General features: G+C 41.1%; 2 protein-coding genes across 4 annotated transcripts; both read left to right on the forward strand.

Annotated features, from left to right (window-relative positions):
* The first annotated feature begins 333 nt into the window (after nucleotides 1–333).
* Nucleotides 334–7996, forward strand: ess2 (ess-2 splicing factor homolog). 2 transcript variants are annotated; one of them, XM_053645919.1, is made up of 10 exons: nucleotides 334–779; nucleotides 3779–3947; nucleotides 4175–4270; nucleotides 5424–5593; nucleotides 5689–5806; nucleotides 6034–6164; nucleotides 6357–6459; nucleotides 6545–6654; nucleotides 6771–6886; nucleotides 7383–7996. In XM_053645919.1, the coding sequence occupies exons 1-10, from the start codon at nucleotides 666–668 to the stop codon at nucleotides 7660–7662; spliced, it is 1407 nt and encodes a 468-aa protein (XP_053501894.1). In that variant the 5' UTR covers nucleotides 334–665; the 3' UTR covers nucleotides 7663–7996. The 2 variants fall into 2 exon arrangements, with proteins under 2 accessions (XP_053501894.1, XP_053501895.1); XM_053645920.1 differs by lacking the exon at nucleotides 334–779 and adding an exon at nucleotides 2769–2824.
* Nucleotides 7997–11230: 3234 nt separating this feature from the next.
* On the forward strand, nucleotides 11231–21358 carry dgcr2 (DiGeorge syndrome critical region gene 2). Of its 2 annotated transcripts, XM_053645372.1 has the most exons (12): nucleotides 11231–11693; nucleotides 12996–13016; nucleotides 13552–13674; nucleotides 14176–14262; nucleotides 14869–15067; nucleotides 15490–15566; nucleotides 16045–16227; nucleotides 16587–16790; nucleotides 17122–17274; nucleotides 18114–18350; nucleotides 18460–18654; nucleotides 18814–21358. In XM_053645372.1, the coding sequence occupies exons 1-12, from the start codon at nucleotides 11609–11611 to the stop codon at nucleotides 18816–18818; spliced, it is 1569 nt and encodes a 522-aa protein (XP_053501347.1). In that variant the 5' UTR covers nucleotides 11231–11608; the 3' UTR covers nucleotides 18819–21358. The 2 variants fall into 2 exon arrangements, with proteins under 2 accessions (XP_053501347.1, XP_053501346.1); XM_053645371.1 differs by having other exon boundaries at nucleotides 11233–11693; nucleotides 18460–21358.
* The last annotated feature ends 348 nt before the right edge of the window (nucleotides 21359–21706 follow it).

Genomic DNA, 21706 nt, shown 5'->3' on the forward strand with positions numbered 1-21706 from the left:
CCTTAATGGTATCCACTAGACATAACATGCCACCAATAGAAGGCAACAAATTACCAATAGAGACCCACAGGGACCATTACAGTTTCCTTTAAAACCAATGCAATTCCCATTATAACCATTCAAACCATTACAAATTATTTTTCTATTGTTTGTTTGTTTTTATAAGGGATATATAATGTACCATATATTATATGTACACATTTTACAATTGTGTGATGTACTATCCTGTCTACAACAGAACAGTATTCACGAGTGAATGTATTCTTGGCTGCCATTGTTGTGATGTGAGGTGCTTCCAGTAGAGGGCAGTATAACCGCGAAACACCGGAAGTACTCAGGAAAACGGGGAGTCGAATCGGAAGTCGTTACGTTTTGCGTAACAGTAGTTTGTTTACTCTCGGTTGAGGACAGTATTTTTATTGTTTAGTCTTTTGTGGTTTGAGTTCAGGATCGGTCCGTGTGTTAAAATACAGCTTGTAGAACAGATAAGTATTTAAACGTTTGAGCTGTAAGTACAGATAAGCATTTAAACGTTTGAGCTTCGTAATCAGGATTCACGGATAGCTACACGACTAGCTTTAGCATTTCTACTCGGATACACATATACATATATATAAATTAATAAGCAGCTTGAAGGTTTATATATTGGTGTAAGTTGTGTGAGGATGGAGGAGACTGAGGTGTGTGTGAAGGCCGACAACGCCGTGGCTGTGAGGGAACCACAGGAGGAGCCGAGCAAGCCGAAGAAAAAGATCTTGGACGAAGATGAATATATTGAGGTGATTTTTACAGTCCATACTGGTCTTCCTGTTTAGAAAAGCTGTTCAGCAAACATGACACGGTATAGGAGAGCGACTCGTGAATAAGTAATGGGTAAAACTGACATTTTAACACAGGAGAAGTCAAAGACATCATTAACTTATCCCGGGCACTGGATAACGCACTTCAAATCATTTTAAGTATTAGGTTCATCTTGTAGAACATAATAGAAAGTTGAAGCTTTGGCACATACCTAATGATGATTATGTTTTAGTGTCCAGAAGGTTGTGAGCAACGCCAGAGAGCTAGTGTTGGACTTCTGAACCGGAAATAATTAGCACTATTAGTTCTTATTTCTATTATTCTGGACACACACACATTATATATACACAGGTGCATCTCAAAAAATTTGAATATTGTGGAAAAGTTCGTTTTTTTTCCTGTAAATTAATTCAAAAAGTGGAACTTTCATATATTCTAGATTCATTACACATAAAGTGAAATATTTCAAGCTTTTTTTTTTGCTTTAATCTTGATGATTACAGCTTACAGAAGAAGATGAAGCCTTTGTCACATAGACATCACAGCCAGGAAGTTGGGGTCAGAGAACAGGGTCAGCCATGATACGGCACCCCTGGAGCAGAGAGGGTTAAGGGTCTTGCTCAAGGACCCAACAGTGGCAGCTTGGCGGTGCTTGAACCCCCGACCTTGTGATCAGTAAACATCAGAGCCTTAACCGTTGAGCCACTATTGCCCTTGGAAGTGCCCTTGCAGCTCATGAAAATGAGATACTGGAAAAATACTGTCTCTCAAAACTATTAAAATTTAGAATAGTGGAATGTCGACCTGAGAAGAGTTCTAATCAGAGAATTAACTCCAAACACCTGGAAAGGTTTCCTGAGCCTTTAATCTCTCAGTCTGGTTCAGTACACAAACACAATCATGGGGAACATGAAAGTAAATGTTGCATTTCATTGGGAAATCAAGGTCCCAGAGTCTGGAGGAAGAGTGGAGAGGAACAGAATCCAAGTTGCTTGAAGTCCATTGTGAAGTTTCCAGTCAGTGATGATTTGGGGGGCCAGGTCATCTGCTGGTGTTGGTCCACTGTGTTTTCTCAAGTCGAGAGTCAATGCAGCATCTACCAGGAGATTTTAGAGCACTTCATGCTTCTATCTGCTGATGAGCATTATGGAGATGCTGATTTCCTTTTCCAGCAAGACTTGACACCTGCCCACGGTGCCAAAACTAATAGTAACTGGTTCGCTGGCCGTGGTATTACTGTGCTTGATTGGCCAGACAACTCGCCTGATCTGAACCCCATAGAGAATCTACGAGAGACACCGGACCCGACAATACAGACGAGCTGAATGCCGCTATCAAAGCGACCTGGGCTTCCAGAACACCTCAGCAGTGCCTCAGGCTGATTGCCTCCATGCCACGCCGCATTCGTGCAGTAATTCATGCAAAAGGATTAAAGCCCTGTCCGAGTATCGAGTACATAAATTAACATACTTTTAGAAGGTCGACATTTCTGTATTATAAATTCTTTATTAGAATATTTTGGGATACTGGATTTTTGATTTCCATGAGCTGTAAGCCGTAATCATCAAGATTAAATTTAAAAAAGGCCTGAAATATTTCACTTTATGTGTAATGAATGTACAATATATGAAAGTTCCACTTTTTTAATTAAATTATGGGAAAAAAATAATTTTACCACTATCTTCAAATTTTTTTTGAGTTGCACCTGTAGATAAATAGATATTTATTCATTTTCAGTAGCAGCTTTATCCTAGTCAGATTTGTGGTGGATTCTGGGAACACTTGGTGAAGAACACACTCTGGATGTTACTCCAGTCCATCGCAGAGCATCATGCACACACACACGCACACACTGACGCCTAGGGGCAATTTTAGGTTAGCTAATCCATCCACCAGCGTGTTTTCGTAAAGCATGAAAGCCCAAGCGGATATTAAAACTCACACATACAGTAACCCAAGTTTAATATTGTACCAGGGACCCTGGAGCTGTGAGGTGATCGATATCTGAAGTAAAATGTAGGAAGTGAGTACTGGAGTAAGAGGAAGTAAAATTGCACTGTAGCGACACATTTTACTGTCTATGTGGTGAAAATAATCCCTACTTCCGCATTTCAGTATCAGCAGCTTCTGAATCCCTGAGGTGTGTGCATGTGTATATATTTATGTATATACGCTGACATTCAGGATTTACACCAGTCTAACGTTTATGGAGAAACAGTGGAAACTCGTCACTGTTTAATTACAGGAAGCACAATCTTCTCAGAAATGTATTCCTTACTCCTCATTAAGATGTTACTTCTCAAACCCAGGCTTAATCGGGAAACCTTTTGCCAGTAACGTTTATGCTTCGTGTCATTCCAACATGCCGCCTCCAAATTGTACTTTCCTGGGATTCACACAGACGAATCCTGTGACACCAAGTCACATGGTTTGAATTTCGACGTTAAATCCTTGAGCTTGTTTATGATGAGTATCATTTATCTCACAAAGATTTCCAACCTCGGCACAATGATCCAGTTGCTGCTTAATTTCTGAATCACTCCACTTTCCAGACAGCTCTTCTGTTTGTTTGTTCGTTTGTTTTCCTGTTGTCGTTCCGCTGTGCATCATTTTAAGTTAACGCAGACGCATTTGCAGGTTTGAAAACAGCTGTCTCCAAAAGTGTCAGCACGTCATATGTTAGTCCAGGGGTGTCCAGTCTTATCCGGAAAGTGCCGGTGTGGGTGCAGGTTTTCATTCCAAACAAGCAGAATCCACACCCGAGTCTATTGAAAGCCGAGATCAACTGATTAAACAGGTGGAATCAGGTGTGGCTCCTGCTTGGTTGGAATGAAAACCTGCACCCACACCGGCCCTTTGCAGATAAGATTGGACGCCCCTGTGTTAGTCCGTCATCAAGATTGCTTTGTCTTTGTTGTTTGGTCTGTGATTCGGCTTCTGTACAAAACCGTGTTAAATGCGTGATCCCCATGTGCAGAGTCTGGAGCAGATCGTTCAGAGGGACTTCTTCCCGGATGTCAGTAAGCTGCGAGCACAGATGGATTACCTGGAGGCTGAGGAGAACGGAGACCTGCAGAGAATGAGGGAGATCGCCATCAAATACGGCTCAGCCATGGCCAAATACACCCCACGCACTTACGTCCCCTGTGAGTTACATCAGAGTATTACTGCATCGTGAATTTTAAGAGCCAATTAATTAAGTCATTCATTATTCAAAATATATATATTTTTTAAAAACACACATTCGGTTAGCTTGGCTCAGTTATGGCAAACTGTGTGTTGAAGTAATGACAGTTGTTTTAATAATGAAAGTGAATATTATATGTTGGTTGATGTTCAAAGCCTATAAAAGATTTTTTTTGTGTGTTTTCAGATGTGACACCATCATCATTTGAGACTCCTGATGGTCACGCCACTTCTCCATCCTCGTCACGCAGTAGATCCATTACAGGCAGAGACACAGTGCTTGGTATGACTCGACACCACAGAATCGCTTTAAGCTGCATGTGTGCTTGTAGCTTCTCCATGCCGCCGCATGCTTCTCTGCTGCATTAGACAATATTGAAAAACTTGGCCAAGTCAATTGGTCTTCTCTGCCACCGGGCAACAGACGTAAACTGAGCCCTACAAACGTACACCGATCAGCCATAACATTAAAACCACTGACAGGTGACGTGAATAACATTGATTATCTGCTTACAATGTGAAGGGGTGGGATATACAGTATTAGGCAGCAGGTGAACAGTCAGTTCTTAAAGTTGATGTGTTGAAAGCAGGAAAAGTGGGCAAGTGTAAGGATCTGCGCGACTCTGACAAGGGCCCAATTGTGATGGCTAGACGACTGGGTCGGAGCATCTCCAAAATGGCAGGTCTTGTGGGGTGTTCCTGGTATGCAGTGGTTAGTACCTAACAAAAGTGGTCCAAGGAAGGACGTTGGAGCATTGGAAGAAGATAGCCTGGACTGATGAGTCACTGTAGTGGATGTGCGTGGAGCATGTGCGTCATTTAGCTGGGGAAGAGATGGCACCAGGATGAACTATGGGAAGAAGGCCAGCTGGCAGAGGCAGTGTGATGCTCTGAGGAAAGTTCTCCTGGGAAACCTTGGGTCCTGGCATTCATGTGGATGTCATTGTGTTGCCTCCAAATTCCCCAGATCCCAATCCGATCGAGCATCTGTGGGATGTGCCGGACAAATGAGTCCGATGCATGGAGGCCCCACCTCTTACAGCAACTAACAGGAATTAAAGGATCTGCTGGTAATGTCTTGGTGTCAGATATTGCAGCACACCTTCGGAGGTCTAGTGGAGTCCATGCTTCGACTGGTCGGAGCTGGTTTGGCAGCACAAGGGGGACCTACACAATATTACGCAGCTGGTTTTAATGTTCGGGCTGATCGGTGTATATGGTTAATCTTAAAGTTGTGTACTGCACTATAAATTATGTGAAAGCCATTATTTCAAGCCACATATCATCTACTATACAGTATACGTGTTCTGAACTGATCCGCATGTAAAGGACACTACTCACTCAGTCAATTTTCCAGACATTAGTGCGCTTTTAAATTGGTGCGCCGTGTTTCGTTGGTGCAGGACGGTGTCCCTCAATTCTGCTCTATTCCTCAGGAGGTAAAGATGGTGGGAAAGTGGAGAAGGAGCTGCCGTCTCTGGACCGTTTCTTGTCAAAGAACACGAGTGAGGATAATGCGTCATTTGAGCAGATCATGGCTTTGGCCCAGGATAAGGAGAAGCTGAAGAACTCCTGGCTGTACGAGGCTGAGAGCGAGTACAAAGAGGTAGTCAAGCACTGCCTTCATTTACTTCATGTGTGTTTGTGTGCGCGTTATCTGGATAGATGGTGTTTTATAAATAACATTATTGTGTGTTGCAGCGGCGAGAGCAAAATCTGGCTCTGCCATCATCCGAGACTCAGGCTCTGGAGTGTGTGAAGGCCGGAGTAGAGACGTGGGAGTACACGGCCAAAAACGCCCTCATGTACTATCCTGAAGGCAAGAAGTGCATGCAACACACACACACACACATGTGCTAACATATTCTTCATATGACTCACACATACTTTAATCAGTTTCTCTGTCCACTCTCTCACTTATACAATGTTCCCTCAATCTTCAGTTAAAGAATTAGGTGTATTTTGCGAATCTTTTCATCATCGCACAAGTTCTGTATGGGGTATATATTTACTTGATGTACATTTTGCGTGTCGATTCCAAAACAGGTGTGAAAGACGACACGATGTTTAAGAAGCCGAGAGAGGTTTTGTACCAAAACACACGCTTTGACGTGGACCCGTTCTGTAAAGCTCTCAATAAATCACAGATCCAACAGGCTGCTGCTCTCAATGCACAGGTAGCTCCACCCACCTATCAGTAACCCTGCCCACTGTTACATATGCTCATGCTCATCAGTAACTCTAAACACACACCACACCATACTCGTACTGTTAAATGTAACTCCGCCCACTCGCTTACACCCACACTCAACGTTAAACTCCTGAACAATCTCAAAGTGTGCTGATTTGTGTGTATGTGGCGTGTTCAGTTTAAATTAGGAAAGGTGGGACCGGATGGGAAAGAGCTGCTGCCACACGAGTCTCCTAAAGTCAACGGCTATGGCTTTGAAGGAGCGCCGTCGCCTGCACCAGGTAACTAACACACTCACCTGCATCAGGTAATTAATGCTGTTATGGGAAATGATGTTGATGTATTGTGTTTTGTTTGGTGTGCCAGGAGTGTGTGAGTCTCCCTTGATGACATGGGGAGAGATTGAAGACACGCCCTTCAGACTGGACGGCTCAGACACTCCGCTCATAGAGAGGAGCCACGGCCCAGCGTTTAAGGTGCTCGAGCAACACAAAATGATGTTATGTTGATTTGCAGCTGTAAGAGCACTAAGCAATATTTGTGTTTAAAACATTGCCATACTCACTCTTTGCGTGTCGCGGTATGTGTTTAGATTCCCGAGCCAGGACGCAGAGAGAGGCTCGGGCTAAAAATGGCCAACGAATTGGCAGCCAAGAACCGAGCAAAGAAACAGGAAGCACTTCGTAAAGTCACAGAAAATCTTGCCAGGTATGACACGCATACAACACACACACACACACACACACACATTTCCTCATATCCATCAGACCGAGAAATTACACCTCCATAATAAAACGGTATTTCTATAACAACTTTATAAGATCCCAAAGATAGAAATATATATCCAAATCAGAAATGCCACCAGTCCTACATAACTTGGCCTCTTCTACTTATTCACCAGTGTTTGTGTATTTGCATATTGAATTGTGATTGGCTCTTATAGCTGATGATGCAATACTTGAATTTCTTCTAAAGCCATGTAATCATGAAAAACACATTTTATAAAATGTGATGAACTTTTTTGTGACCTCATGCCATATATCATATACTGACTATTGAGGGTGTAGCATTGTGTGCTTCTAACTCACCACCTGTACCCTCTGCTGGATTACAAAGTTCTAACACTTCTGCTAATATGAGTAAAACTAATGCTCAAAGATTGTGACTCCTCCATGTGTGTGTGTTTTTTTTTGTTTTTTCTCAGTTTGACCCCAAAAGGTATGAGTCCCGCTGCTCTGTCTCCAGCTCTGCAGCGCCTTGTGAACCGTTCATCCAGGAAGTACACCGATAAAGCCCTACGTGCCAGCTATACCCCGTCACCCTCTCACAGAGCATCAGGCTCGAAAACTCCTCTCAGCCCCTCACACTCCTTACACACCCCCACACCAGGCAAAACCCGCACACCCGCCTCACATGACCCCGCCTCCATCACGGACAATCTGCTGCAGCTTCCAAAGAGGAGAACAGCGTCCGACTTCTTCTGAGGACACCACTGAGGACACAAAGGACATCAAACACACAAACTTTCTCCTGCTTTGCATTTCTGGTCTTTATTTGCAAAGATTTATAGCCTTTAAAACGTCCTGACTACTTCATCAGTTAAAGGTGTAATAATCATTACATTTTTTTGTACAATTTATCAACCGTACAAGTTTTATTTTTGATGTTTTTAAAGTGGTGGTTAACTAGGGGTGTAAATATGAATGGATTTTTGGAATGAGTTAGAACAATATTCATGTAAGGTCTGCACTCTTTTATGGATGGTGTAAATTCTCCCTGGCTCTTTTCAAACATAAACAGATTATTTTGTTGACTGTATACCACATCTGTGTATTAGTGTGTTGTTTTGTTTTTGTTTTTTTTAATAAGAAGAAATCCTACTAAATCAACTGTATTGAAATTTTTTTCATTTTAGTGATTGATGCAGTAATTCAAGGTTGTTTGATTTGAAACGTGTTGAAATTAGATGTCTAATGATGCACTAAATTGTCTCCTAATGAATCAACATGCTTTGATTGATGGGGAAGCAATTTATGAGATTTGTTTATCCACTAGATAGTTTCGTAAAGACTGGAATAGTATCGGAATAAGATTAATATGAAGAACAAAGTTGTCACAGAAAGTTGCAGTTGAATTGATTGGAACCAAAATGACAATTTTTCAAGTTTAATTGTAGTGTAATATGAGCTAAATTATGGGGAACTGTGGCATTTCTATTGACTCAAGTTGATTGTACTTGAATCGTTGTGAGTTGTGTAATTAACCTCTTGATTAATTATTCACATACACTTGATCATTGGACTGTTCTTAGGTTTTTATGATGTGGTTCTTCATGCATTATAATTGAGAGCTGCAGAAGAACGGCAAGTGCAGCATCTTCAAAGGTTTTTTTTTTTTTTACAATTACACGGTGGGATCTGTGATACTGAAATTTTATCAGTTTTAACTTCTCCATTCTGTTTACTAAGAGTCAAACACTTTTAGAAACAGACAGATAAAATAATTGAGTTAAAAAAGTGATCTGGGTTTAAACCATGTTTATAATCATTTTGGCAGTGCAATCCTATTCAAATATAAAGACGGTCGCTTAGATAAATATATAGTGCTATACATGATAAGACCCGCTGACGCTTCAGTGACAATGCCAGGAAATTCTTCACTGTCAATTTCACAAGCATTGCTGCTGCAGTTATATTTTTTTATATTATTTTGAGATTTACTCGGGATAAAATTTAGTCGTGAGAAAATAGCTTTTGTTATGTTGAGATCACGAGAAAATTAAGTTGTGATCACGAGGAAACAACAAAGGAAAAATGAATAATGCATTCCGGTTTAGGGCTTCCATAGAGACCAGATTACAGTGTCAATTTTTCAGCTTGCTAATAAGATACAATGTTTAGAAAATGTTTAAAACGTTTGATACTCTATTATGCCCCCTAGTGGAACAACAGAGACTTTTTTTCCCCACTGAACTTTTTTTAAATTTAAGGTCAACAATATGATTTTAGTTTAGAATATGGATTTTAATATTATTTGTTGGGCCTGATTAGTGTGATCACACACTACGAACAATTTGGAAATCAACCTATAACGCATGTCTTTAGACCGAGGGAGGAAACCCCAGAGGCGATGGGAGAACATGCACATAGAGCAGAAAAGGGATTCGAGCCCTCAACCCCAGAGATGCAAAGCAAACGTACTAACCTCAGTCACTCACTTTCAGTACCGGCTTTACCCTTGTCAGGGTCCAGGAGGATCCAGTCTATCCTGGGAACACTAGGCAGAAATATAGCCTTGATGTGACACTAATCCCTGACATGTTTTTGGAAGGTGGGAGGAAACAGAGAGAACCTATAATTAACATTTCAATAAATGCTTTTCGATCACTACCAATTTTGATCTCATTTGTGACTGAATAGGACACATCACTGGGCACAATGTGTTAAAAAAAAATACATCATTTAAATAATCTTCATTAATACTGCAAGTCACTGTTAATTAACAGAATAAGGTACTGTGAGGTTCATACTTAATTATTATTAATGGTTTCATATATGACTCGGTTGTTCATGTTCATCATTTAGGTATTAATCATAATTTGCTTCATAATTTCATTATATACTAATGATTAATTAATCAATAATTATCATTGATTAATTTATCATTACAAAGCATTAGGAATGATTTAATATATTATTATTTTGGGACTTTATAGTAAAGTGTTAGCTTTTGTTCTTTTTCCCACAATGAAGTCACATGGGCAATGCAAGAGTAAAGAAAATAGTCAGACAGATGATGCGTGCAGAATAAGCTTATAAAAATGTTTATAAATTTACCCACCATCGTAAGCTGTATTATCCATCGTAAGATCCATCGTAAGATGTATTATCTTTAGATTTTCAACAGATAAAATTAATCATAGGTGATTTAGCTAAAATACTTAGTCTAATTCACTGCTGTTTGAATGCAGTTGCATACAAAAGCCTTTTTCATCAATTAAGATTCTGTCATTTTTACAATGTAATATGTAACATGCACATGGAGTGTGCCATTCAGTGCAGAGTATTATATTGCTTTGTTACCGGGTAAAATACCAGGTCATTTTTAATTACATAATCTGTTTACATATTTATTTTTGGCATTCAGCTCTCATCATAAAACATGGTGTACATTCTGTACATATATGGCCCTTAAATACCAAAAAACATGTATAGTCTGATTCTAATTATTAATTCTTATAAATTCAGTGGGGAGAGAGCAATATTCCAAACATTTTTTAATTAATAGGCTTTAATTTTTATTTTGAGTGCAAGTTAAATATATATATATATATATATATATATATATATATATATATATATATATATATATATATATATATAGTTAGATAGATAGATAGATAGAGAGAGAGAGAGAGAGAGAGAGAGAGAGAGAGAGAGATAGAGATAAGGGTCTAAAAACAAACAAACAAAAACCCCACAGGTGGAGCCACAGGCACGTGGTGAATGTTGAGTACCTGTTTTCTGCTGCCTCAAATACATAACAACCTAAATACTGAAGGTTAGGTTTAATAGGCCCTCGGGTATGTTATAGTTTTAATGGTTAGGATTAGGGTTAAGTGTTCCATATGCCAATTATTTATCACTAATATTTTAAAGTGTTCTGTTTAGTTTGATAGTCTTGGGTTTTGGGTGAACATTCTCTTATGATAGTAATGGTTTTTAGCTTAAGCTGCTTGACATTGTATCACACGTGGGCTAACAGTTGATAGTAATGATAATAGTGAGGCTTAGTAGTATACATTTTATTGTACTTGGATTAATAGGTCTTATAATTGGTCATTAGCTCGAAGTTTTAAAAAAAAAATTGTCTTGGTTATTATTATTATTATTATTACTATTATTCAATAAACCCTGAGACTTAAATAGAGTCCGTTCATTTAAACCGCTGACAGAGAGCTCTACGCTGATTGGCGGTGCCACACAGCCGAACCCTGCCTCCTCTTCTCTGAGATGATTGGTTGTCGGGTAAGAGCGAGCTCCACTTCTTATTTCTGATTGGCTGGGCACCTCGCAGGGATTGTTTTGATGGAGTGTTGCCTTGTCTGTGAAGAGAGAGTGCGGCCATTTTGTTAGTTAGTTAGTTCGGCTGTAAATTTGTTAATAAGGCGAAGAGAAACAAACTCTGACATTATGTGATGTCAGATGATCTTTATTATAAATAATATCCGTGATTACAGTAGGAGTCGGACCCATGCGCGTGTGTGTGTGAGTTGTGGAGGAGCGAGCAGACTCGTGCTGGGAGTAGATGTGAACGTGATTCACAGGCAGCGTTTCAGTGCTGACGGAGGTCCCTTTTTTTGTCCGGGACATTTTCTCCACGGGGTCGCTGTTATGACTGGAGGATAAATAACATTACTAATTATAATAAATGGTGGCGACATCTGCCCGCAGCTCTTCCCGGCTCCTCCTCGCGCTTCTCTCCGTCCTGACGCTAACGGATCCGCTGCTGACCGGTAAACAACACTGTTAAATCTGTTGATTAGCACTAACCGCTGGGGACGCGGGCTAGCTTTTACACAGGGCTAGCTGTTTATTTACCGTATTTACGTTACGTGTAGCATTCACCACTCAGTGCTAAATAGCCAGCACTGTTTCAACACCGCACGTATCGTGCTAATTAAAATACATTATGTGTATTATAAAGCTAATTTAGTTAGCAAGCTAACAGCTAAAACGGCCTGCTACATTACTTACTGTGTGCTGTATTTTAAGGACGTTTTACTCGACATTTATATTTGTAATTAAAGCAAGCATTGGGATATTATTATACAGACTAGATATTTAACATATTAGATAGATATAGATATATTAATTACTGACACACCGATGTTCCATATTAGAGCGCTGTCAATAGTGCTGAAGCTGCGATACGAGCACTTTCCGGTATGATAACCGTAAATTATGCATCAAATCGATATCATCGATATCAGGTGTTGGTTTTGCTTTCAGCTTTCTGTTGTTTTTATTAATTTTTTTTAGCCCGTGGGTGAAGTTTCAAAACAACTTAGAAATAGAGATTTTCAGTTTTGTCCTGATAAACCTTGAACAAGGAGTTTTCCTTTCTTTTTGTTTCAGTGTGCTTTTATTTGCCGTGTATACAACGGTGCTTTGGATTCTCGATTCTGATTGGCCAGGAGATGATGATGGTTTATTGATTGATTGATTTTCTATAATAGCATCTGGGGCAGTTGTGCTGAATGCAAGACAAACCAGAGGTTTATAATAAAGTCTTTGTTCTGATTTATTTCTGTAGTAACAACCCATTCACAGCGACGCTCCACATCAACTTCGTATACGTGCTTTCGAATTTAATATGTCTAGCAAGCACTAGCACAGATTTATAATTCAGACATACTGTTAAAAAAATGACAGAAGCACAACATGAGATTGCATAATAAAATATAGAAGGGGTTCAAATATTATATAAATATACACAAACCCTTTTACACAGATGTGGCAGACAGAGTTATAGATCTTTATTGATCCTGAACGGAGGAGAGACCATCAGACTTTTGACCCTATAATGGAGAGACAGGAGGACTGATGTCTGGACAGACTTTATCTTTTAAGGAACAGATGGAGTCTAAATTAGCGCTTTATTGATTAGCTGTGAATTCCACATGCATGAATAGGTGATGAATACTTCAGAGTGGCTAGGGGAAGTGGAAAAGTGCATATTGGGGAAAGTAGGGTGAGAGACCGAGAGGAACTGATTAATCTGCTCTGACCTCTAATCTGTGTCTCTCTTTCTACAGCACTGGCCACGCCGCTGTCAGGTGAGATCTGCTGCATTTACCACTTGCTACTAACACTTTATGTTGGAACACAGCCAATCAGACCCTCTGTTAAAGCTTTATACAACAGTTAAAGGAGTTTAATTGTTCATGTCAATCAAACCCAGCCATTGTAGTGATGATGAAGTACATGATATGAGTCCACCATTCAGATAGTGGATTCCAGGTTTATAAAGTCTTGAAAAACTGATGTAATTGGTACTAAAGCTATAAATTCTCTTTGGTAAAAGGTCTCAGATCCTGCCTGCACTAATTCAGATTCATTTCAAAATGCACTTTTTGTTGTTGTTGTTGTTGTTGTTGTTATTATTTTGGTCTCCAATCCGAACTTAAACAGCTTTTCCCAATATGCAGAGGAGTCTGCAACAGCCAAGCACAAAAAGTCAAGTATCTACATTTAACTGCTTGGGGTCCCCTAGTGTCTGACCGGCTGTGTTCAAATTCTAGCATCAGGCTAGTGTTGCGTGTCATTTCTAGAATGATTACAATAAAGCAAATGGGAACATGGTGTGTGCAGAGCCACGTTGCGCTCAAGACCAGTTCGCATGTCTCAGTGGGAGGATGCAGTGTATCCCCCTGGACTGGAGGTGTGATGGCTGGACCGCCTGCGAGGACAAGAGTGACGAGATGGACTGTCCACGTATGTCCAAGCACAAATACAAAATGTCGTTTTCTTTTTTTAAATAACTATAACATTAGCATCCTGTCTAGACACATCACGAGCACTTCAAGTAGGACTTGTTCTTGAATAAGTTGAACGAAGTGAGGTTGTTACGGTAACATTATAGTTTCACACACCTGGATGGTGTTAACTAGCAGGCTAGCTATTAGGGAGGGCAGGAGGATAGGGGAGTGTTTCTGATTTGCATATTCGTAGATTCTGGCACGTTTAATGACTGTAAAGATATAATCATCTCTTGGCATTTAAAAAAAAAGTCAAGATTATTTTGAATTGTCTATACTTCTGAAATGGGATTATATTTTGAATTATGATTTTTTTTAAAAGGTGTGCCGTTTATTGTGATGTGTATATTTAATATTAAGTCTATTCGTAATCCTGGATAAAAGTAACTCACACGTACATGGACAAAACCATGCACGCGCTTCCTGTCTCGTTCTAACTGTGTTGTATTTCCCACAGCGATGAAGGAGGAGCGCTATCGCTATGGCAGCGGCTTTGATCAGATGGAGGACGTGATGGGTGTGGCTCAGCCTGTGCGCTTTAACAGTAAGCCTTTCGTTGTCACACATCTTGTGTCTTCGCCCTCGTTCCCTAACAGGGATGCTATACTTTAAAAACAGCACCAGGTGGATGCTACACACTAGTGGTGGTTGAGGTGCCCCCCCCCCCCCCATACTATGTAAAGCGCTTTGAGTGTCTAGAAAAGCGCTATATAAATGTAACTAACTAATTAGTAGTTACAATAGTGATAATTCTGGCGATCGTATGATGTTTATGGTCAACGTGTGCGTTCGTAGATGTGCAAGTGTACACTCGCAGCCCAAGTGGAGGAATGTGTATTGGGAGCACACCAGTAAGTGTGGGGCCAGCAACAATGCTTGGAATGTCGTGTCAGAGTCTCCAGGACATCAGTAGGATTCATATAGTAGCAGTATTATTAAAGAAAAAAAGATCTTATGGCACTGAATTAATAACAAGGTAGTCAAGGGGACTCAACCAAGGGAAAGTAGGCAAGAGGAATTGTATAAAACAGTGTTCGAACACATCCCAGATGGTACACGTTCCTGTGTGATGCAGTGAGGTATAATAGCAGACTATTGAAAGCTCTGTCTGTGTGTGTGTGTGTGTGTGTGTGTGTGTGTGTGTGTGTAGAAAAATGTCCGAGTGGATGGCACCACTATGAGAAGACTTCAAGCTGTTACAAGGTGTACGAGCAAGGGGAGAATTACTGGCAGGCCGGGGAGACGTGTCAGAGAGTGAACGGCTCGCTCGCCACCTTCAGCACCAACGAAGAGCTGCAGTTCATCCTCAAAATCGACCAGAGAGTGTGTGAGCGCAGAGACCAGTGCAGGTCAGTGTTTCAGTGCGTTTTGTGCGCATGCCAAAAAAACCCCCACCAATATTAACCTGGCTTGCAAATACAATGCTGTTATTATTTCCATCGACATTCAGGACCCTTTTTATAAACACGACCATATTTAAACACCGTGCATGAAGTTATACAAGCATCATTTTCTAGATGCAGGAAGGAAGCATTTGGACATGACCCTCGCAAATTGGTAGCTGTCATGTGCCAAGGGAGACTAGGAGAACAGTGTCGATTGGCAACGACTAAAAAAAAATGCATTTTAAAAAATGAAATCTACACTAGAGTTCATTCATAAATACAATCTTATTTAAGCCGTTCCAGATTATTACTACAGACACACATTTTTATATTTTATATAATCCGCAATGTGTTAAATGACTGCATTTTGTGTGTGTGTTTTGCAGTTTCTGGGTTGGCTATCAGTATGTCATCACCAATCAGAGTCGATCGTTTGAGGGCCGATGGGAGGTGTCCTATAAAGGTTAGTAACACACACACATGATCTCCTCTCATTGGGCAAAGTAATGTGTTATGTAATTTATCATTTAATTCTGTGGGGAAATAAATAAAAATAAAAGCTGAAACGTTTAAGATTATGATAAAAATTTGGTGTTTGGCTGAGGTAGTATAACATTATATGCTTACAGGCTAATATAGGTTTATCTTTTTAGTAATGATATATATTTTGATGTGATTTTAAAGAGTTTGACATGGTTTTTTAAAATTGTTTTATCAAGAATTATTGATATTTTAAAAGTCCGATTTGATATTTAATTTATTACGTTGTTCTTCAAGAGAGACTTGTGAAGCATCGACGGATTGAATATTTTTCCCAGCACTACTATCCACTGTAGCAGTATTGTGTGGGTGTGTTGGATATCGCTATATTCTCTGCCCACTTGTGTGTCATGTGGGTTCAGCAGTGTTCTAATGTTGGTGAATATGGTGTGTGTGTGTAGGCTCTGTGCAGGTGTTTCTCCCACCTGAGGGATTGTCGAGTGTGTCAGAGGCGAGTGCGAAGCAGGAGAGTGTATACTGCGCACAGCTGCAGCGCTTTCACAACAGGAATATGAACGAACGTGGCTTACACAGCTGGCACACTGAGAACTGCTACAAACCCTTCCCTTTTCTCTGCAAAAGACGTACGTGTGCACATGCGCACGCACACAAACACACACTAACGCATATATACACACACACAAACTAACCCTAAGCATTCAGGTTCAAAAGTCTGTAATATTATACAGCTCCTGGGCTCTGTTGGGTCTGTATTAGTCCAAAGTCATCATGGGTCTCTCTCGCTCTCTCTCTCTCTCTCTCTCTCTCTCTCTCTCTCTCTCTACCTGTTTATCTGTACTGCATTTGCCTGATTGCTCTCAGCCATTCCGAACGCACTGTACTGCTCTCGACCAATCAGAACTCACCATACCCGATTTGTTCATGGAGGCTGATTGAGTGTTCTGCGCAGGGGATAATGCGTATATATTATTTGTGCGTGTAGGACAGACGTGCGTGGATATCCGGGATAACGTGGTCAGTGAGGGTCTGTATTTCACGCCCAAGGGGGACGACCCATGTCTGAGCTGCACGTGTCACGACGGCGAGGCCGAGATGTGTGTGGCGGCGCTGTGCGAGAGGCCGCAGGGATGTACGCACTTCACAAAGGACCCTAAAGAGTGCTGCAGATTCACCTGCCTCGATCCAGGTAACCAAAACACACACATACGATCACTGACATTACGTCATCAAACAGGCTTGAAAACCATTTCACTGCATGGTGTGTGTGTGTGTGTGTGTGTGTGATAAAATTTGAATTGGGGTTTCACTGTTAATGAGTAGTACAATTGGTTATTATTGGCTGCAGTTGTTTTTGTCAGTACACTATTCTGCATGCATTTTATTATATTTATGTAATAACTATATGTAATAATTTGCTCTTAAATGGGGATTCTATGCCATGTTTTACATTTCTGTTTACTTTTATTATCCTATTAATATTATACTACTAACTTGTATGATAATTCTGTGCGTCTCAGACGGTAGCAGTCTGTTCGACTCCATGGCGAGCGGTATGCGTCTAATCATCAGCTGTATCTCGTCGTTCCTGGTGTTGTCTTTGCTGCTCTTTATGGTACATCGCTTAAGGCAGAGACGCAGAGAGCGCATCGACACGCTAATTGGAGGGAACTGTGAGTATATACGTGTATACACACTACCGGTCAAAAGTTTGGAGACACTCGACGTTTCTCATGATGTTAAAAACCTTTTGATCTGAAGGTGTGTGATTAAATGTTTGAAATCGGTGTTGTAGACAAAAATATACTTGTGACGTCATATTCATTTATTTCATTAGAAAACTAACATTTTATTTACAAAAATTTTTTTTTTTTTTAAACGGATGACTTTGGTTGTCGCAGCATTAAATACACTATATGGCCAAAAATGTGTGGACACCTGAGCAGTACATGCCTGGAAGTCTTTCCACTAGATATCGGGAGCTGGCTGTGGGAAGTTGTGCTCATTCAGCCACAAGAGCGTTAGTGAGGTCGGGTACTGATGTGTTCCAGTTCTAGTTCAAGTGTTCGGTGGGGTTGAGGTCAGGGATCTGTGCAGGCCACTCAGGATCTTCCAATTCCACCGTTGTAAACCATGTCTTCATGGAGCTTGTTTTATGCACTAAGGTGTTGTCATGCTGGAACAGGTTTGGACCTCTTTGTTCCAGTGAAGGGAAACTGTAATGCTACAGCATACAAGGACATCCTATGCAGTTGTGTGCTTCCAACTTTGTGGCAACAGTTTGGTGGAAGAATAATGTATAGGTGTGAGGGTCAGGTGTCCACAAACTTTTGGCCATGTAGTTTAAATCCATCATTGCACCATCATGTTGTGTTTTTTTTTTTGGAGTGGTAACTTTTGGGCGTTCCACACTAGTAAAGCTCTGTATGTCAGAGTGTAACAAGGGGTACATCAGTGGGTTGTTGCTTATTTTGTTTTTCCTCTTGTTTGTCGTTGTGTGTCTCTCTCTCAGTGCATCACTTTAACTTGGGCCGACGTGTTCCTGCCTTCGATTATGGCTCTGATGTGTTTGGGACCGGTCTCACGCCGCTACACCTGTCTGATGATGGAGAGGGCGGGGCTTTCCACTTTCAGGAACCACCGCCCCCATATGCAGCATATAAATACCCTGAGCTCCGCCCACCAGATGAGCCCCCACCCCCTTATGAGGCTTCCATCAATCCCAACTCTCTTCTCTACATGGGACTTGGTAAATATATGTATATATATGCACTAAAGATTGAGACACAGATGATGATGAATATAACAGTAATCTTCATGATTATTCTGTGTGTGTGTGTGTGTGTGTGTGTGTGTAGGACTGAATGGTACACAGGACAGTGGAGGAGGTGGAGCTCTCTGCCGAACCCCTCTTCAGGCCCCACCCCCTCCCCTTGAGGAGAGGGCAGAATCTATTGACAGCAGCACAATGTTGGTGACCCCAGACACACCCACAGAGACCGACGACCTCGACCTTAGCTCCGCTCTTGATTCCACTAACACCACCTCACTCAGTACGGTGGTTTGAGGAAACTGGTGTTTCGATTGTTATGGGCGGGGCCTCAGGAGAAAGAGGATGGGTTTCTACGATGAACTGACTGAGTGTTTTGAGCTTCAATGCAGTTGTTAAGTGTAAATATGGCTGCTCCGTTTTACCTCCTTCTTCTCCACAGACTGATAATGACAACGGGCAGAGCTTCAGCTGTCTTTCTGTCGCGTGTTGACGCTCCCGACCCCCCCGTCTTCATGACCCGCACAGCTGACGCTTCAGAGTTCAGTCCTGCACATGGATGGGTTTCATGTCGTTAGATCCTGAATGACCCCTGACCTTTCACCTTTCTAACCCATTGCCTCCCTCATCCCGCTATAAGAGCCTTGTCCCCTTCAGGGGCTATGTCCGTAATGCTGCGTTTATACGCTCTACTGTATGCCTCATCACTGAATTGGTGTATACAGTTACGGTACGTGACCGATGGCAGCATGCAGCCATGTAAATGTTGCCATGGTAATGATGTCTAGTTTCGCACCTACAGCACATAACTAGCACAGTAGTCTTTTTATTTTTATTGTAGATGACCAGGTGCACCGGCAAGCCGTTGGGCCACTCCCATGCTTCCTAAAAAACATGGGTGCCGTATTTTAGTCCTAGCTATCATACGACACCATTTTCTCTGCATTGTTTTAAGCTGAAGCTCTGCACAGTGTTTTGTTTGAACTCGATTTGATTGGGAAAATCTCCTATAAACAATTCTATGCCATTTTCTAAATGTAATATTCATGTACTGAAGTAATGAAAATGTATTTTTTTAACCTGCATTGACATTTACAGGGCTTTAACTAGGTGTACACCAGCTCTCGGGTAAAGGTATTGTGCGTGTAACAATTGTGTGTCGTTAACTTTTAAATAATGTGCGTGGTAGCTACCCTGATCGTAAAAAAATTTTTTTCTCTCTCTTTCTTTTTTTTTTAAGTAACAAAAGTTTGCACAATTTTTTTTTTTTTTTTTTTTTTTTTTTTCCAGCAAATTAAAAATTAAGTCATTTAAAATCTGGTCAGGCTGGTTAGGTGCAGTGTAAAGTTCAGATCCTTTGCTTTCAGATGTTTTTGTTTACGCAGATACAGGAAATGACTCTCTAAATGGGGTTGTGAGAAATTGTCCTCGGATGTACAGTTGAACAGCTGTTCTCACCAGCTCCCAACTCAGTTTTTCTCTAATCAGACACAGCCCTTATAGCGCACATAATCCTTATAGAGGGATGCAGCCTCCATGGGGGGGCCCTGACAGGAGACAGCCACGGTGGGGAACGGAAGCTCTTATAAGGGAACACGCCGCTTTATAGAGGATACAGCGTTTACATGGGGAGCTCCGAGTCACCCAGTCTGTCTTTGGACTGTAATACTGTGTGTGTGTGTGTGTGTGTGTGTGTGTGTGTGTGTGTGTGTGTGTGTGTGTGTGTGTGAGAGAGACACAGGCTGCTGAGTGTCAGCCCCGTTTCGGACAGGACGGTGAATGGAGCCGTATTTAAACCAGACGCTGCGATGTGGATATTCAGACAACTGATATACAAAAAAAAAACAAATGATCAAAAAAAATCATTGTATTTTAAATGGGCGCACGGTGGCTTAATGGTTAGCACCTTCAACTTGCACCCCCAGGGTCGAGGGTTCGATTTCCTCCGGGTACTCTGGTTTTCCCCAGTCCAAAGTGTATGGGTGTGTGAATGTATTTGTGATTGTGCCCTGCGATGGATTGGCACCTGTCCAGGGTCTACCCCCGCCTTGTGTCCCATGCTCCCTGGGATAGGCTCGACCCAGTAGGATAAGTGGTATAGAAAATGGATGGATGTATTTTAAATGCCAAATAAGTGAAGGAACTACATACAGTGCAAGCCAGAAAGAAAATGCTTCAGCTGGCCTGAACTGCAGCATGTTTTTTTCCATTCCTGTCTGAAATAGGTCAGATTTCCCACAATGCATATGGAAGCGAATCGTTAACTACTGTATCATCTGTGTGTGTATGTGTGTGTGTGTGTGTGAGAGAGAGAGTGAGAGAGAGAGAGAGAAAGAGAGATACTCTGGTATCACAGTTCAGCCTGGTAGTCTAGTTAGGTATGTGCCAATATTTAGCAGCATTTGATCACAATTTGAAGGTCCTCAATAACACTATGGTGTGATATGTTGAATGATCAGTGATTGACATTAACTCTGAAATGGTTATTCATAAAAAAAATCAACTGTTTTTATTTCCAGTTTTAAATTCTCTCATTTTGTAAAAAAAAATTTTGTTCATGGACTTGGACGACTCTCAGACACTCTCCAACCCCTTTTAATCTTTGACCCTCTGGTTGACTGGCACAGACAATCCTCAGTCAAATGGCAATTTTACTGCCTCCTCTTGATAATGTAATGAGCAGAGTGCGTAGTGCTGATGGACTCTGACGATACCAAGTGTCTCCTCACAGCTCGATTTGATTTCTGCGTTTGTCGTCGCCGCTCTGCATGTTTTTCTTCGTGGCGTGAGGAGTTTTAACAAGAAAACACTAAAGTCAGATATTTTGTGTAAAATACTACAACTGTTACATTTTAATGTTTAATTTCAGGTTTTTAATGTAATTTCCTGTGTTAGGTTTAGTTGCAGGGTTTTGTGTTGTACTCTGATGTCGATGTATAGCTCATCATCATCATCAGGCACCAAATAAACTTCACTGAAGGATAAGAGCATATGTGTACCGTGAATTTTAATTCTGAACACACTTGTGAATGATTGAAGGAAAAGAACAGCAAGATGCCAAAACTGAAACAACATGCTGCCTTTAGAGTTTGTATGGACTAAACTGCTGTGCTGCATTCCGTTTAACTGGAACGGTCACTCATTAAATATATAGCTTGTTCAATGGTGTAACGGTTAGCACTCTGGGACCTGAATCCTGTGATCTGAGTTCAAATCTCAGAGGAACCTGCAGGCAGTTTATTGGGGAAGTGGTGGCTTAATGGTTAAGGCCCTTAACTCTCTCTGCTCCACCGGTGCTGTATCATGATTGACCCCAACTTGCTAACAAGCTTGGA

The sequence above is a fragment of the Ictalurus furcatus genome, chromosome 16, assembly GCF_023375685.1.
Source record: "Ictalurus furcatus strain D&B chromosome 16, Billie_1.0, whole genome shotgun sequence".
Taxonomy (NCBI): Eukaryota; Metazoa; Chordata; class Actinopteri; order Siluriformes; family Ictaluridae; genus Ictalurus; species Ictalurus furcatus.

Coding starts and splice junctions, on each gene's coding strand:
- ess2 (XM_053645919.1), top strand. CDS start 666: ATGGAGGAGACTGAGGTGTGTGTGAAGGCCGACAACGCCGTGGCTGTG. Junction 3,948..4,174: donor CCCACGCACTTACGTCCCCT/GTGAGTTACATC, acceptor GTGTGTTTTCAG/ATGTGACACCATCATCATTT. Junction 6,165..6,356: donor CTGCTGCTCTCAATGCACAG/GTAGCTCCACCC, acceptor TGGCGTGTTCAG/TTTAAATTAGGAAAGGTGGG.
- dgcr2 (XM_053645371.1), top strand. CDS start 11,609: ATGGTGGCGACATCTGCCCGCAGCTCTTCCCGGCTCCTCCTCGCGCTT. Junction 13,675..14,175: donor TGACGAGATGGACTGTCCAC/GTATGTCCAAGC, acceptor TATTTCCCACAG/CGATGAAGGAGGAGCGCTAT. Junction 16,791..17,121: donor ATTCACCTGCCTCGATCCAG/GTAACCAAAACA, acceptor TGTGCGTCTCAG/ACGGTAGCAGTCTGTTCGAC.